At 39.7% G+C, this 16,052-nt stretch overlaps 1 protein-coding gene across 3 annotated transcripts in view; it reads left to right on the forward strand.

Moving 5' to 3' along the window:
* RECQL (RecQ like helicase) overlaps positions 1–16,052 on the forward strand; it is a 53,452-nt gene that overhangs the window by 30,773 nt on the left and 6,627 nt on the right. For all 3 annotated transcript variants that reach the window (XM_064591505.1, XM_045873779.3, XM_054507158.2), the window contains 7 exons: positions 1,136–1,334; positions 8,851–9,017; positions 9,857–9,938; positions 10,894–11,042; positions 11,131–11,248; positions 11,804–11,942; positions 13,505–13,596. In XM_064591505.1, the coding sequence (XP_064447575.1) occupies positions 1,136–1,334; positions 8,851–9,017; positions 9,857–9,938; positions 10,894–11,042; positions 11,131–11,248; positions 11,804–11,942; positions 13,505–13,596 (946 nt within the window). The remainder of the gene's footprint in view (positions 1–1,135; positions 1,335–8,850; positions 9,018–9,856; positions 9,939–10,893; positions 11,043–11,130; positions 11,249–11,803; positions 11,943–13,504; positions 13,597–16,052) is intronic.

The following is a 16,052-nucleotide window of genomic DNA, read 5'->3' on the forward strand; positions in this document are numbered from 1 at the left end:
TTTGTCTTGTAGTTCGCTACATTTTGGTTTTCTGATTATCTCTTTGTGATGTTCAATTTGTTTTTTTTAAGTATCATTATAAACTTATGGACATTTAACATATTTGATAGATCTTAATCCATATTATTCTTTATTATGCTGAAATAGTCCTGTCTTTGGGCAGTGAGCCCCTCTTCAGGTTGGCTCCTGAATCTTTTTTCTTCACCCCATAGTTTTTGACTCCTTGCTTGCTTTTATGAGAAGTTACTCCATGCTCATTTTGCATATTTCCTTCCAGGCCTGGTGTCAGCCATATCTCCAGGTAGCCGTGGTTCCTTTAGTTTTTCCCATCTATTTCTGTTTTATTTAAACTCTCATGTCCGAACTACTGTCTCATTGAACAAAATGAATGTGGAGAACATTGCTTTCTACTACTGTATGTCCTTAACCCTGAAAAAGAGAGTAATAATAATAGAAAGCAGCTAGAAGTTGCAGATAACTAGAGGTTCATGCCACATCACTGCTATTTGAAAAATTGGAGAGAAAAAAAGAGAGAAAGGGTGGGTCAAAGTCAAGTCCAGTTTTCTGTTTGCTTTCACTACCAGTTCATAGGCTGTGAATACAACTTTTCTTAACCTTGCTTCTCCACTTACTCTGCCAGAAGTCATGGAGAGTCAGGGATTTTTTTTTAAGATTTTATTTATTTATTTATTTGATAGAGCAGGAGTTGGGGGGGAGGGGCAGATGGAGAGGGACAAGCAGACTCGGCACTGAGCGCAGAGCCGACCCGGGGCTTGATCCCATGACCCTGAGATCATGACCCGAGCTGAAATCAAGAGTCTGACACCCAACCCACTGAGCCACAGGTGCCCCAGAGTGTTTTCATTTTTATTTTTTGTTCTGTTTTTTTGTCAAATGAGATCATTCTTTTATCAGCATTTGGATACAAGTAAACATGTAAAATGCTATTTACAGCTGCCCTGAAGTTTAGTACTGGGACATAGGCTGTTTTAATGAACTCATCAACATCTGCTAAAACAGTCCAAGGCTGTTGCCTGAGTAACTTTGAGTTTGAGTAATGAGCATCTTCATTTACTGCTTAGTATCCCAGTCTACTAGCTTAGTTCCATCATTGTGTCTTTTTTGCTTTCAATAGGAGCATGTGAAATGGGTTCATGCTGAAATGGTAAATAAAAACTCCAAGCTAAAGCTAATTTATGTGACCCCAGAGAAAATCGCAAAAAGCAAAATGTTCATGTCGAGACTAGAGAAAGCCTATGAAGCCAGGAGATTTACCCGGATTGCTGTGGATGAAGTTCATTGCTGTAGCCACTGGGGACATGATTTCAGACCCGGTATGTATGATGTATCTAGAACACTCCTTGATACTAGGGACTATTTTCTTACTCACATACATGATGGAAATCCTTGCTTTCATTAAAATTATTTCCTCAGCCAGTTATTACTCATTTTCTCTTGCCTTAATATAAGGAGAACCAAGAGGCAGAGTCTTCAATGTCCTTACTACCCTTCAGGGTAGCGCTTAGTCTGATTGCCTTTATCCCTTGAAATGCATGTTTCTCAGCAACATGATTCTCTCCCACCTTTAGCCATAAAGGTTTACTGGCACCGGGTTCTCCCTCGCATCCATTGGGGAATTCGTATCTGCTTTGGAGCTGTCTTCTTTAGTCGTCAGTCAGGGTCTCTGGCATCCACTTCCAGGTCTATACCTAACTATCACCACTGGGTTACAGTGCTGTGGGGTGTTTTAGTAACCCCGTTCTTTACTCCTCCAACCTAATCCTGCAGTCATAGCCGGAAGCAGATCACCTCAGACTTGCTCTGTGCAAAACAACCTTAAATTTAAGAAATCCTGCTCATGATTTCAACCTCATTTCTTTCTGAACTTGCTTTCACACACATATGGACCCCTAAGGTCCCCTTTAATCCCTCTGTGTATTTGTCCACAGCTCCAGATGCCACCTGATGGTCACTCTCTCCTCCTTTCACACTCTGCTGTTGCCACTTCTGTTTCTCATGGATTGCTTGGCATTTTACCTGCCTCAGGCTCTGTGCCAGACTGAGCTGCTGGACCGCTCCCGGCTTCTGCTTCCCCCATTCGTGCTGTTTCAGTACTAAACACTGCTGGGAAAAAATTGCACAGCTGCATTCATTTCCACCTCAGGTCGCTGTCGTCAGACCCCGCTGTGCTTTTACTTGTTCCTGATGCGTCTCCTGTAAGCATTTCTCCCAGCAAGCTTTTCGTGCCTTTAACTTCCCTTTAGGTCCTACCTCCTACTTAGTGGACGCCTCCTGGTCCCCAGGAAATAGGTGCCAGCAGGTCTGGAGGTCTCCTCTTTCTCTTTCCATACATTAGTAATCTTGTTTTCTCTTCTTAAGGTAAAAGAGACCATTTCTTGTAAGGGTTACCATGACTCCTCCCACTTCATCCTCTCCTGCCTTCTTAAGCTCTCACTCTGTCAAAGTCTTCACTCCTGCATTGTTTTTTAAATTTTTTTAAATTTAAAATTTTTTTTTAAAAAAGATTGATTTATTTATTGAGAGAGAAAGAGTGAGAGAGAGAGAGAGAGAGAGAGAGAAAACACAAGTGGGGGGAGGGGCAGAGGGAGAAACAGGCTCTCCGCTGAGCAGGGAGCCCAATGGGGGCTCGATCCCAGGACCCTGGGATCATGACCTGAGCCGAAGGCAGATGCTTAACTGACTGAGCCTCCCAGACACCCCATCTTTTTTTTTTTTTTTTTTAAGATTTTATTTATTTATTTAACTTGAGAGAGGGAGAGAGTGAGTGAGCAAGTGAGTGGGAGGGGGAGGAGCAGAGGGAGAAGGAAAAGCCAACTCTGCCCTGAGCCCAGAGTGCATCACTGAGCTCCATCTCACAACCTGAGATCATGACCTGAGCCGAAATCAAGAGTCAGACACTCAACTGAGCCCCCAGGTGTCACTCCTGAATCTTAAGACTCTCTAAAAACAAAGAAACTGAAATAGCCTTCGACCTTTCCCACCCCTTTATGGTGGTGTCCTATTTCTGCTCTTCCTTTCGCCTCATCCTCTAAACTCACCATCTGTTTCTCACCTTCCTTCCTTTCTGAATTCACTGAGTCACTGCTGCCTCACAGGTGACCGTGGCCCCCCACTCCTCACTGGCTTAATCCAGGGGGCTCGTCTGCATTGCTCTTCCCGATGAACTTCCGGAGCAGGAGGCGCGTTTCCTGGTTCACCTGTCTCCTTGCCCCTTGCCCCCGTGGTTCCTGTGGTTACTGTGACAGAGGCTTTGACGTGGTTCCTCTGCATTCTCACTGCCTTTGTTGTCCTTCCTTTGCTGCCACCCTGAATGTTAGTGTTCCCTGTGGTTCTGATCTCTTCTCACCTTTTCTTACACTTCCCCAGACATGGTGGACTCGTGGCCTGAAGACACACAGTTCTCTACCTTCAGAATTATTGGGGGCACAGTTATTTTTTTTAATTTTGATTTAAATGCCTTAGGCAGTATATATATTGTCCTTTAAACTGGAGACCCCACCATGTTAATCAGACTACTCCGAAGAGTTGTTATCTGTAGCTACTGAAAACACCAGGTTTCTCACCTTTGCCCTGTTTTTCCAGCCTCAGTGGTCTGATCACTTCGGATGAGAACCCTTGCTTGTGTGTTACTTGCATTGTCTCTGCAGATAAGCTGCCACCTGTCATCAGTTGTTTCCTCTTCAGCTGCAGATTTATGTTCCTAATTGTTTATTGGAAATGTGTACCCATTTTTTTTTATTATTATGTTATGTTAATGACCATACATTACACCATTATTTTTTGATGTAGTGGTCCATGATTCATTGTTTGCGTATAACACCCAGTGCTCCGTGCAGAACGTGCCCTCTTTAATACCCATCACCAGGCTGACCCATCCCCCCAGTCCCCTCCCCTCTAGAACGCTCAGTTTGTTTCTCAAGAGTCCATAGTCTCTCGTGGTTCGTCTCCCCCTCCAATTTCCCCCCCTTCATTCTTCCCTTCCTACCCATTTTTTAAAAATGTTTAATTGAGATATAATTGACATACAACCTTGTATTAGTCTTAGTTGTATAAGATAGTTGTATAACTAAAAGCTTGTACCTTTTGACCCCCTTCACCCATTTTGCCCACCCCCATCCCTCACCTCTGGCAACCACCAGTGTGTTCTCTGTATCTTTGAGGTTGTTTTTTTTTAAAGATTCCACATATAAGTGATGCCATATTAGTGTTTGTCTTTCTTTTACTTACATCACTTAGCATAATGCTCTCAGGGTTCATCCATGTTGTTGCAAGTAGCAGAATTTCCTTATTTTTTAAGGCCAAATAGTATTGCATTGTGTGTCTATGTATATATACATACTGTATTTTCTTTATTCACGTGTCAGTGCACGCTTAGATTATTTCCATGTGTTGGCTATTATGCGTAATGCTCCAGTGAATATAGAGGTGTAGATATCTTTTCAAGATAGTGGTTTTGTTTCCTTTGGATAAATATCCAGAAGTGGAATTGTTGGGTCATATGGTAATTTTATTTTTAAATTTTTGAGGAACCTCCACACTTTTTTTTTCCTTTTTAAAACATTTATTTATTTTAGAGAGAGAGTGTGCACGCTTACAGTAGTGGAGCGAGGGGCAGAGAGAAGCAGACTCCCTGCTGAGCACGGAGCCCATCGTGGGGCTTGATCTCCTGACTCTGAGATCATGACCTGAGCCGAAATCATGAGTCAGATGCTTCACCGACTGAGCCACCCAGGTGCCCCCGATACTGTCTTCCATAGTGGCTATACCAATTTACATTGCTACCAACAGTGCACCAGGGCTCTCTTTTCTCCCACACTTTGTTATTTCTTATATTTTTGATGATAGCCATCCTAACAAGTGTGAAGTGATATTTTATTGTGGTTTTGATTTGCATTTCACTGATGATCAGTGATGCTGAAGACCTTTTCAGGTACCTATTGGCTATTTCTATGTCTTCTCTAGAAAAATGTCTATCCAGATCTTCTGCCTATTTTTCAATCAGATTTTTGGATTTTTTTCTGCTGTTGAGTCGAATGAGTTCTTTGTATAGTTTTTATGTTAAGCTTTTATCATATAGTTGCAAATATTTTCTCCTAGTCTATAGGTTTCTTTTTCGTTATGTTGATAAGGAAATTCTGCTACTTGCAACAACATGGATGAACCCTGAGAGCTGTACAAAAGCGTTTTATAGTTTTATGTAGTCCTGCTTACACATTTTTGCTTTTGTTTCCTTTGCTTTTTTGATGTCAGATTCAGTAAATCGTTGCCAAGTCAGTGTCTGGAGCTTATTCTCTATTTTTTTTCTGGTAGTGTTACGTTTTCAAGTGTTATGTTCAAGACTAATCCATTTTGAGTTGAGTTGTATATGGTGTAAGGTTTCAGTTTCATTTCTTTTGCATGTGGCTCTCTAGTTTTCCCAATACCATTTATTGAGGAGTCTGTTGCTTCTCCATTGTATATTCTTGATGCCTTTGTCATAAATTAATTGACCATATATGTGTGGGTTTATTTTTGGGTTCTTTATTCTGTTTTGTTGATCCATGTTTGTGTTTTAATGCTAATACCATGCCATTTTGATTACTGTAACTTTGTGATATGGTTCGAAATCAGGAAGTTTGATGCCTCCAGCTTTGTTCTTCTTTCTTAGGATTGCCTTGGCTATTGGGGTCCTTTTGTGGTTCCATCTGTGAAAAATGCCACTGGACATGGTAGGGATTGCATTGAATCTGTTGTTTGCTCTGGGTATATGGATATTTTAACAGTGCTAAATCTTCTAGTTCATAGACACAGAATATCTTTCCATTTATTTGTGTTATTTTCAATTTCTTGTATCAGTGTCTTACAGTTTTCAAGTGTATAGGTCTTTTACTTCCTTGGTTACGTTTATCCTTTGGCATTTTATTCTTCTTGATGCAATTATAAATGGAATTAATTTCTTAATTTCTCTTTCTAATAGTCTGTTATTAGTATATAGAAACACAACAGGGGCACCTGGGTGGCTCAGTTGGTTAGGCGTCTGCCTTTGGCTCAGGTCATGATCCCAGGGTCCTGGATTTGAGCCCCACGTCAGGCTCCCTGCTCAGTGGAGAGCCTGCTTCTCCTTCCTCTTCTGCCACTCCCCCTGCTTGTACTCTCTCTCTCTCTGTCAAATAAATAATCTTTAAAAAAAAAAAAAACACAACTGATTTTTGTGTATTCATTTTGTGTTCTACAAATTTTCTATATGTAATTGCATGTCATCTGCAAATAGTAACAGTTCAACTTATTCTGTTTCAATTTGGATGCCTTTTATTTTTCTTGCCCAATTTCTCTGGCTAGGACTTCGAGTACTATGTTGAATAAGAGTAGTGAGAGTGTGCATGCTTGTCTTTTTGCTAAACAGGAAGACAAGGTTGGAAGTAATAAGCTTGAGAGGAGGGTCTTTGTGGAGCTGAAACTCTGACCTCTAAGGAGGCACAGCTCCCTGGTGCTGGTGTCTCTTAGAGGAGGCAGAGGTGTGGGGGGGGGGGACCTGTGATGAAGCAGGTTCTCCAAAGCTTGGAAAAACAGCCAACTGTATTCAGCTGCTCCTATGAAGACATAGTGCTGCTGTAGGGATGAAGACACCTTCTGGTGTGATGTTCTTGAGAACACAAGTAAACCTACAGGAAGCAAAAAGGAAGGAACAAGACCCTTCTTCCTCCCCCAGCCTCGTACTCTGTCCTTCTAGGGCCAGCTGGCAAAGCAGATATGGAGTGTGCAGATTGCTCGCTCCAGCGCCGCAGAGCAGGTTATAAAAGGGTGGAGTTGGAGCTGAGAACAAATAATGTAATAGTGGCACATCATGCTTGGTTCATCCTACCTCTGCAGATCCAGTCCATCACCAAGTCCTGTCAATTCTACCTCTGAACTGAATCTCAAGTTTGTCCACTTCTCTTTGTCAGTACTGTTGTCTCTTAGATCCACTTGGGTTCCTTTCCACTGGCCTACTACAATGGCTCCCTCACTAGTCTGTGATTCCAGTCTTACTCTTTTATAGTTCATTCCCCACACAGTAACCAAAGTGGTCTTTTCTACATATAAATCAAACCCTGTACTTCCCTTCCTAAACTACTTGGCAGATCTTTGTACTTAGAAAAAATTCCATATTCTTAACTGGGGTCCATAATGCGATATGTGGTCTGTCCCCTTTGTCTCTACCCGATTTCCTGTTCTTCCTTCCTCCCTCCTTATATTCCTACTACACTGGGCTTACCACTATGAGCCCTTCTCACTCTCTGATAATAACATACTTACTGGTTTACTCTGTTTTGTCTGGTTTCTTTGCTTGAATTGTACTTCCATTAGCATAGCATCCTTTTTTGTTCACCACTTAATCTTCAGTACCTGGAGACATGCTTGACACGAATGGATGAATCTTGGATTCTTTCCCTCCCCTTTCCTCCCCCTGCTCTCCACTCCCATCTCCCCCAGGGCCCATATCCCAATAGTCACCAGAACCTATGGGGTTCTAGTTCTTGGGTTTCTACTGTGAATGGTAGGTGATGAGGGATTTATGTTAGGAAGCAAACCCTGTACAATGGTGTGAGGATGGGGATGTAAAGGATGGAGGATCAGAGAAAAGTCGCTGGTTTCCTGAGCACTGGTGTGGGAGATCAACTAGAGCTTGTAGGGGAGTCCAACTGGCATGGCCGATGCCAGAGGGAGCCACAAAGGGGAAGCTCGTGAGAGGTCTCTGGTAAGCTCTCTCTGAATAGCTGTCAGCGCTGTGGGTCTGCTGCCAAGCATGTAGTGGGGCCTGTTGGTGGGCAAGGCCTACAGTTGGGAAGAAGTGCAAAAAAAACTAGGATAAGCTAGAACTGGCTGGGCACCTCGCATCTGTCCCTCTTCCCATCTGTCTGGAAAGATCTTCAGAGAGTCATGGTAGGTGGTTCACTTCTGCCTGCCCCATCTTGCACAAGGTCCTCTTTTGGGCCAGCCCTCACCTGGAGCCATACAGGGAACATGGTTCCCAGCTTCCTAGAGTTGACAGTAGATGCACCCAGCTCGACACCCTGTGAGTTAGCCCGACGGACCTGCTGGCTGTTGTCTGACTATGACAGGTCATTTCATGCTGGTGTCTTTGCAGTGTATGTGCGTGTCTCTGCCTGGTGGTTTCTTCTGCCCTTCCTAGTGAGTTTCTCATGTCCTTCCAGACCCAATTCAAATGTTACCTCCTTGAAACCTTCACGACTTCCTCAACAGCAACCTTCTCTGTTTTCATAGTAGTCCTCTAGCTTTGCATTTAGCAGTTTCGACCACAGTTCCTTTCCACTTTCTCCAAGTAGTTCAAGTACTTAAGGACAGCTCTTCTAGTGATGGAAACGTTCATGACAAATATGAGCCCAGAATGGTTTCCCGGAAATAAGTTCTATAAAACCCAGTGCATTCACCAAAAAATTTTTGGTGTGATTTTGCCACACGTGGAGGATAGCGGTGGTAGCAGGGGTTCGGCTGATGGCCTCTTTTACCTCTTGTCAGTTGTAAGAGATTCCGCACGCTACGGCCACTCCCACTGCCTCTTGGGGCCCCTGGTCAGAGGGTGCAGACCAGCGCGCAGCTTACTGGAAATGGTATTAGTGTTAGTATTCCCTCTCTTCAACAGCGAGTTCGCCTGCGGGCCAGAACAGTGTTTCTGAAGAACCAGTTAGAAGTAGCCTGCCTACTCCGAAAGGCCGGGCAGCAACGGCAGATTAGATATCTCGAGCGGGGAAAGGAAATCCAGCAACCATTGCTTAACTGCTTACTGGTAAGATGTCACTTACTCCTTATGGGTAGGAAGTGAGCCACTTGGTGTTTTCTCTTTTCCAGATTACAAGGCACTTGGTATCTTGAAGCGGCAGTTCCCTGACACCGCACTAGTAGGGCTGACTGCAACCGCGACAAGCCATGTTCTGAAGGATGCCCAGAAAATACTGTGTGTGGACAAGTGTTTTACTTTCACGGCTTCTTTTAATCGGCCGAATCTTTATTATGAGGTAACTTCTATGTCAGTTTATTACTTTCGTGAAGGATTGCAGCTGAGGTTGCCTTTTCATTATGTTTATTTACATGAGTAACAGTTAACTCTGTTTAAAAGTTTTTAAAATCAGGAGGTGATTATAAGCAGATCAGTAATTAATGCTTTCTTCATGTATCGCTGTTGCTGCATAATCCTTTGCTGGGTTAAATAAAAGATACCGCCTTGTGAAATTGATGCACATTCTTGCAGGGATGGAGAGAAGGTGTAGATTGATACCAAGGACCCTGATGACATTTCTTAAAGTTACTTACAAAATAATACATTACTATGCCATTAAAGATTTGCTGATACTCCATTTAGATTATATAGCTTAACAGCTAATTTTTCCCTTTCTAATCCTTTTAAAAGAATAGATAATATTTTTCTGAGTTTTCACTAAAATTATTTGTACCATGGTTTATGTTATTATGAAAGTAGCATCAGAAAATAGGGGCGCCTGGGTGGCTCAGTCAGTTAAGCATCGAACTCTTGATCACAGCTTAGGTCTTGATTTCGGTTGTGAGTTCAAGCCCCGCATTGGACTCCACACTGGGCGTGGAGCCTACTTAAAAAAACAAAAACAAAAACATCCAGAAAATAAAAAGGTCTCCATCTTTACAAATTGTTTGCTGCTTCTGTGCCTCTTCTTCCCCATTAAATTCAAAACCAAGAATCAAGAAGAGTCAGGGAGGTGAATATAAGAATAAGAGAAAAAGCACTGTGCCCATAAAAGCATGGTACCCTGAAAGTTGTAAGTAAACAGCTACATGGATGGTGCTCATTAATTTACTCTGTAATAAGTTAGCTTTTTCTTAGATTCGGCAGAAGCCCTCCAACACCGAAGATTTTATTGAGGATATTGTAAAGCTCATTAATGGGAGATACAAAGGGCAATCAGGTAATATAAAAACAAACCAACTTTGAAGACTGAGAGAGAACTTTTGAAAAGTAATTAATATTACACTAATCTACTGATAAATGATTAGCAACCAAAAATATTAGTGCATGGCAGAAGATACTTGAAAATGGTATGATAAAATTCATTTGCTTGGTGATCTTAGAAATTGGGTGTGTCATTTGCTCATGGGACAGATTATGAGTCATAAAACTTTATTTTTGTTTATTTGCACCTAATTGCTTTAAACAGTGGACCTAATGATATAATGCATATTTATATACATATGTAGTAAGTATCCACTGTGTATAAGATAGAAGGTTAAGCAGTGATTTTCTGAAGGGATGTAATATACAGTCCTTCATAGCAAAGGACACATTAAGGAATAAATAGTACATATTGAATGAGTTAACTGTAGATGGAACTGAGATTATTTGTCTATGTGTTCCAGGATTAATGCATAGACAGGTGTTCCTGAAGCACAGAGTCTGTGTAAAAGTGAGCCTTTCAAAGCTGTTCTACAGATTTTCAGGAGATATTAATGGTGCCCTGGGTGAAAGGAGCTCCAGGGTCAAATTTGAGAAAGACTGCAGCTCTTTATCCCTCCTGAAGCTTCACAGGGTTTATCAGTCAGCACATGAGAAGTTCTGGCCAGCCCTGCAAATAGAGAAATCTGTTACCTGTGTTCAGTGCAGGTCCCCAGTCACTTGCACATAAAACTTTTCACATCATACTCGAGAGAAGAAAGAGGTAATGGGAACCAAGACTGGTGGCCCGGGGCTTATTTGTGCTTTAGAGCAAGCTGCTGATCAAATCTTGAATTATATGAGAAAGTCATTATGTGTCAGGACCTTGGAATTTTTTCTAAATCTTTTTCTACCATGCATTATATTAATCAGTATCTTGAATGTGTGTTAAAAATTATATATATCTAACAATTGAACATATTTTACTACAGGAATTATATATTGCTTTTCTCAGAAAGACTCTGAGCAAGTTACAGTTAGTTTACAGAAACTGGGAATTCAAGCAGGAGCGTACCATGCCAATATGGAACCGGAAGATAAGACCAACGTTCATCGAAGATGGTCAGCCAGTGAAATTCAGGTTAAGTATATATCTTCAGTAGAGGCCTAGTTAACATTAAAAATATTTTAACTTGATTTAATTAACATAAAATGTTAAAACATTTTAGGTTGTAGTGGCCACAGTTGCATTTGGTATGGGAATTGATAAACCAGATGTGAGATTTGTTATCCATCATTCAATGAGTAAATCTATTGAAAATTATTACCAAGAGAGTGGACGTGCAGGTATGTACAACTCTTATCCAGAAGTAAATTTTAACAAAGCTTTTCTAAAAAACACACTATAGATGATGTTTAATGATTCTGTATTTTTAATCTTTATTAGCTAGTATTTTAGAACAATGAAGTCATTTTTGTAGTTTTTTTAATTTTTAGTTTTTATTTTTTTTTGCAGTTTTATACTTAATTGTACCTGTATACTTAAGTGCTTATCTTCCTTGTATGGGAGTGTTATGAATTGTTTCCTATGTTTGCTAAGATCATTTGATGTCCATCTTTGCCTTCTGAATTTTTAATTAGTGATTTCAAGTTTATAACTTCAGTAACTAGATTATGCACATATTTTTTTAAGTTATAAAGCTGATTGTTGATAAGTCTCTTTAGTCATTTTTTTTCTTTTTATAATTTGAGGGCAGCTGTTAAAAATTAACTTTCATTTCTCTGAAATTTCTAGATGCGATATATGTACACTGTGAAGCATTGTCAGCTGATTTTATACATATTATTTTTGCATATTTTGAAATTTTCGAGTAATCAATCTCAAGATTTCTCACACTATAGGTCGAGATGACATGAAAGCGGACTGTATTTTGTATTATGGCTTTGGAGATATATTCAGAATAAGTTCAATGGTGGTGATGGAAAATGTGGGACAACAGAAGCTTTATGAGATGGTGTCATATTGTCAAAACATAAGCAAGTAAGCCACATACATTTTTATAACTTGTTATTTAAACATAAGCAGTATATGAAAGTCTATGAAATTACTTTGAGTACTTGCTCAGTAAGTAAATACACTGGTAGAATATCAAGTACAAACCTGTAAAAGCAAATGTCAGTACATGAACCCTCAGGATCTGCCTTAATTCAAGAAGAGATATTCTCTCTCTCTCCTTGATAATCCTCCAAAACTATTTTTTATTGTTTTGTTTTTAAAGTAAAACAAGCATATTGAGATGCTGATTTTAATTAAAGAATAACTGACACTACGTTTCAGGTATACAACATAGTGAATCAGTATTCATATACATTACGAAATGGTCACCACAGTAAGTCTAGTGACCCTCTGTCACCCTACAGAGTTGTTACAATATTAAGGACTATATTCCCTCGGCTGTGTATTACATCCCCCGGTCATATTTATTTTATAACTGGAAGATTTTACCTCTTAATCCCCTTCACCTTATTTCACCCATCCCCCTTTTATTGAAAGTTTTGATACAAATGAGTCCAAGCCTTTTCTCTCTGGCTCTGGAATATAGCTACATGCTTTACTAATTCTGAAAAGGTATATACGGTTGGCATTTTGAGAGCTGACCTTGGCTCGGTAACAGGTACCATCTCACCAGCTGATGAGCTGATGAAATAGTTGAGAACAGGGTTAAGTTTCTCCTTAAGAAATAAATTTAAATCTATTTAGGGTGGTTTTAGTTAGACCATATAGTTCCCTGATGGCTTTTCAGTGATAGTCCTATTTTTATACTCTTATTGCCCATCCTAAAAAGGACTCACAAATTTTGAACTTATAAGCAGTTATTGGACTGTGACAGAAAATGTCATTTCTTTCCTATAGGTGGTGCAACAATCTCGTTAAAGAAATAAGAAAATGAAAATTTCCTTAGATATCCAATAGACTCCCAAGAAGCATATTTTGGAGTTTAGAGTCAAATACAAGAAACTGCTACAATACAAGAAACTGCTTTGCTATCAGGGAAAGTCTCTTAATTTTTGCACACTACTGAATCTCAAAGGGAATCTTAGACAACTTCTGAAAGAAGTATTTATCAAATACATATGGAAAAAATTATATGTGGTAGGCAGAAGAACAGTCTCCCAGAGACTAGGGTATAACCCTGGGTTGTTTCGATGGGTCCAGTATAATCACAAGGGTCCTAAATGTGGAAGGAAGCAGGGAAGGTCAGAATGATACTCACTGGCTTTGAAGATGGAGGAAAGGGAGGCATGGCCAAGGAATTCACGCATTCTCTAGAAACTGGAAGGGACAAGGAAACAGATTCTCCCTTAGAGCCTCCAGAAGAAATCCATCCCTGCTGACACCTTGATTTTAAGCCAGAGAGACCCATGTCAGACTTCTGTAGAAATTTAAGATAATAAATCTGTGTTGTTTTAAGCCACTAAGCTTGTGGTAATGTTATGACAGCATTAGGAAACTAATATAGTCTATAACTCTGTGTTTTGAAATAGGCATTCTTAAAACTTCTTAGGTCATTTAATAATTTGTATCTCTCAATGTGTTTGCAGGTGTCGCCGTGTATTGATAGCTCAACATTTTGATGAAGTGTGGAATTCAGAAGCATGCAACAGAATGTGTGATAATTGTTGTGAAGACGTTGGTGAGTTCACAGTTTTTCTAACTGAAGTAGTGTTACGTTAGTGTCAGGTGTACAACGTAGTGATTCCGTAAGTCTGCGCACTGTGCTGCCCACAGGTACAGCTACCGTCCGTCACCGTGCGGTGCTGTTACAGTACCTCTGACTCTATATTCCCTGTGCTGTACCTCTCACCGCATGACTTACTCATTCCATAACTGTAAGCCCGCACTCCCACTGCCCTCCAGCCATTTGACCCATCCCCCCACCTCCCTCCCCTCTGGCAAACGTCGGTTTGTTTTCTGTATTTGTGGGTCAGTTTCTGCTTTCTGCTTATTCCTTTGTTTTGTTTCTTAGATTCTACATATAAGTGAAATCCTATGGTATTGTCTTTGTCTGACTTATTTCACTTAGCATAATACCCTCTGTCCATTCGTATTGTTGCAAATAACAAGATCTCATTCTTTTTTATGGCTGAGTATTACTGCATTGTGTATATATACCACAGTGGCATATCAGTGGACACTTGGGATGCTACCATATCTTGGCTATAAATGTAATGGTACATATATCTTTTCAAATTAGTGTTTTCGTTTTTTGGGAGGGTAAGTACCAGGTAGGGGAATTACGGGATCATGTGGTAGTTCTGTTTTTAATTTTTTGAGGAACCTCCGTACTGTCTTCCGCAGTGGCTGCATCAGTTTGTACTGCTGCCAGTGGTGTACAAGGGTTCCATTTTCTCCACATCCTCACCAACACTTGCTGTTTCTTGTGTTTTTGATTCTAGCCATTCTTATAGGTGTGAGGTGATATCTCACTGTGGTTTTGATTTGCATTTCCCTAATGATTAGTGATGGTGAGCATCTTTTCATGTGTCTGTTGGCTGTTTGTAGGTCTTATTTGGGAAAATGTCTATTCAGGTCTTCTGCCCATTTTTAATTGGATTATTATTGTTGTTTTTTGGTTTTGAGTTGTGTAAGTTCTTTATATATCTTGGATACTAAACTTTTATCGGATATGTCATTTGCAAATATCTTCTCTCATTCAGTAGATTGTCTTTTAGTTTTGTTGATGGTTTTCTTCACTGTGCCAAAGCTTTTTGGTTTGCTGTGGTCCCAGTAATTTATTTTTGCTTTTGTTTCCCTTGCATGAGGAGACATATTCAGAAAAACGTTGCTATGGCCAATGTCAGAGAAATTACTGCCTATGTTCTCTTCTGGCATTTTATGGTTACAGGTCTTACATTTAGGTCTTTAATCTATTTTGAATTTGTTTTTGTATATGGGAAGAAAGTGGTCCAGGTTTCCCAACACCATTTATTGAAGAGAGTGTCTTTTTCTCTATTCTTTTATCCTTTGTCATAGATCGACCAGATATACAAGTGTGGGTTGATTTCTGGGCTATTCTTTTTCATTGATCTGTGTCTATTTTTGTGCCAGTACCATATCATTTAATTATTACAGGTTCGTAGTATATCTTGAAATCTGGGATTTGAACTAGCTTTTGTTCTTTCTCAAGATTTCTTTGAGGTCTTTTGTGGTCCCATACAAATTTTAAGATTATTTGTTCTACTTCTATGAAAAATGGTGTTGGTATTTTGATAGAGATGACAGTGAATCTGTAGATTGCTTTGTGTAGTAGGCATTTTACCAGTATTCTTCCAATCCATGAGCATCGAATATCTTTCCATTTGCTTGTGTAGTCTTCAATTTCTTTCATCAGTGTTTTATAGTTTTCAGAGTATAGGTTCTCTTGCTTCCTTGGTTTAAGTTTATTCTTGGGTATTTTATTATGTTTGGTGCAATTGTAAATGGAATTGTCTTTTATAATTTATAATATATAATATATAATTTAATTGTCTTTTATAATTTATCTTTCTGCTACTTCGTTATTAGCATATAGAAATGTAACTGATCTCTGTGTATTTTGTATCCTGCAACTTTACTGAGTTCGTTTATTCTAATAGTTTAGTTGAGTCTTTAAGGTTTTCCATGTATAGTATCATGTCATCTACAAATAGTTGTATTTTAACTTCTTCCTTACCAATATGGGTTTATTTCTTTTTCTTGCTGTGGCTAGGACTTCTAGTACTGTGTTGAATAAAAGTGGACACCCTTGTCTTGCTCCTGACCTTGGAGAAAAAGCTCTCAGTTTTTCACCATTGAGTGTAATGTGAGCTCTAGATTCTTCATGTATGGCCTTTATTATGTTGAAGTATGTTCCCTCTACACCTACTTTATGGAGTTTTTATCATGAACAGATGTTGAATTTTGTCAGATGCTTTTTTTGCCTCTATTCAGATGATACATGGTTTTTATTCTATCTCTTATAAATGAGTATCACATTGATTGATTTGCAAATATTGAACCATCCATGTATCCCGGGAATAAATATCACTTCATTCTGGTGAATGATCCTTTTAATGTGTTGTTGAATGTGGTTTGCTAATATTTTGTTGAGGAATTTTGCATCTATGTGCA

Source organism: Mirounga angustirostris, unplaced genomic scaffold (assembly GCF_029215605.1).
Source record: "Mirounga angustirostris isolate CCGP_5_RB_7025 unplaced genomic scaffold, mMirAng1.0.hap1 SCAF_5, whole genome shotgun sequence".
Classification (NCBI taxonomy): Eukaryota; Metazoa; Chordata; class Mammalia; order Carnivora; family Phocidae; genus Mirounga; species Mirounga angustirostris.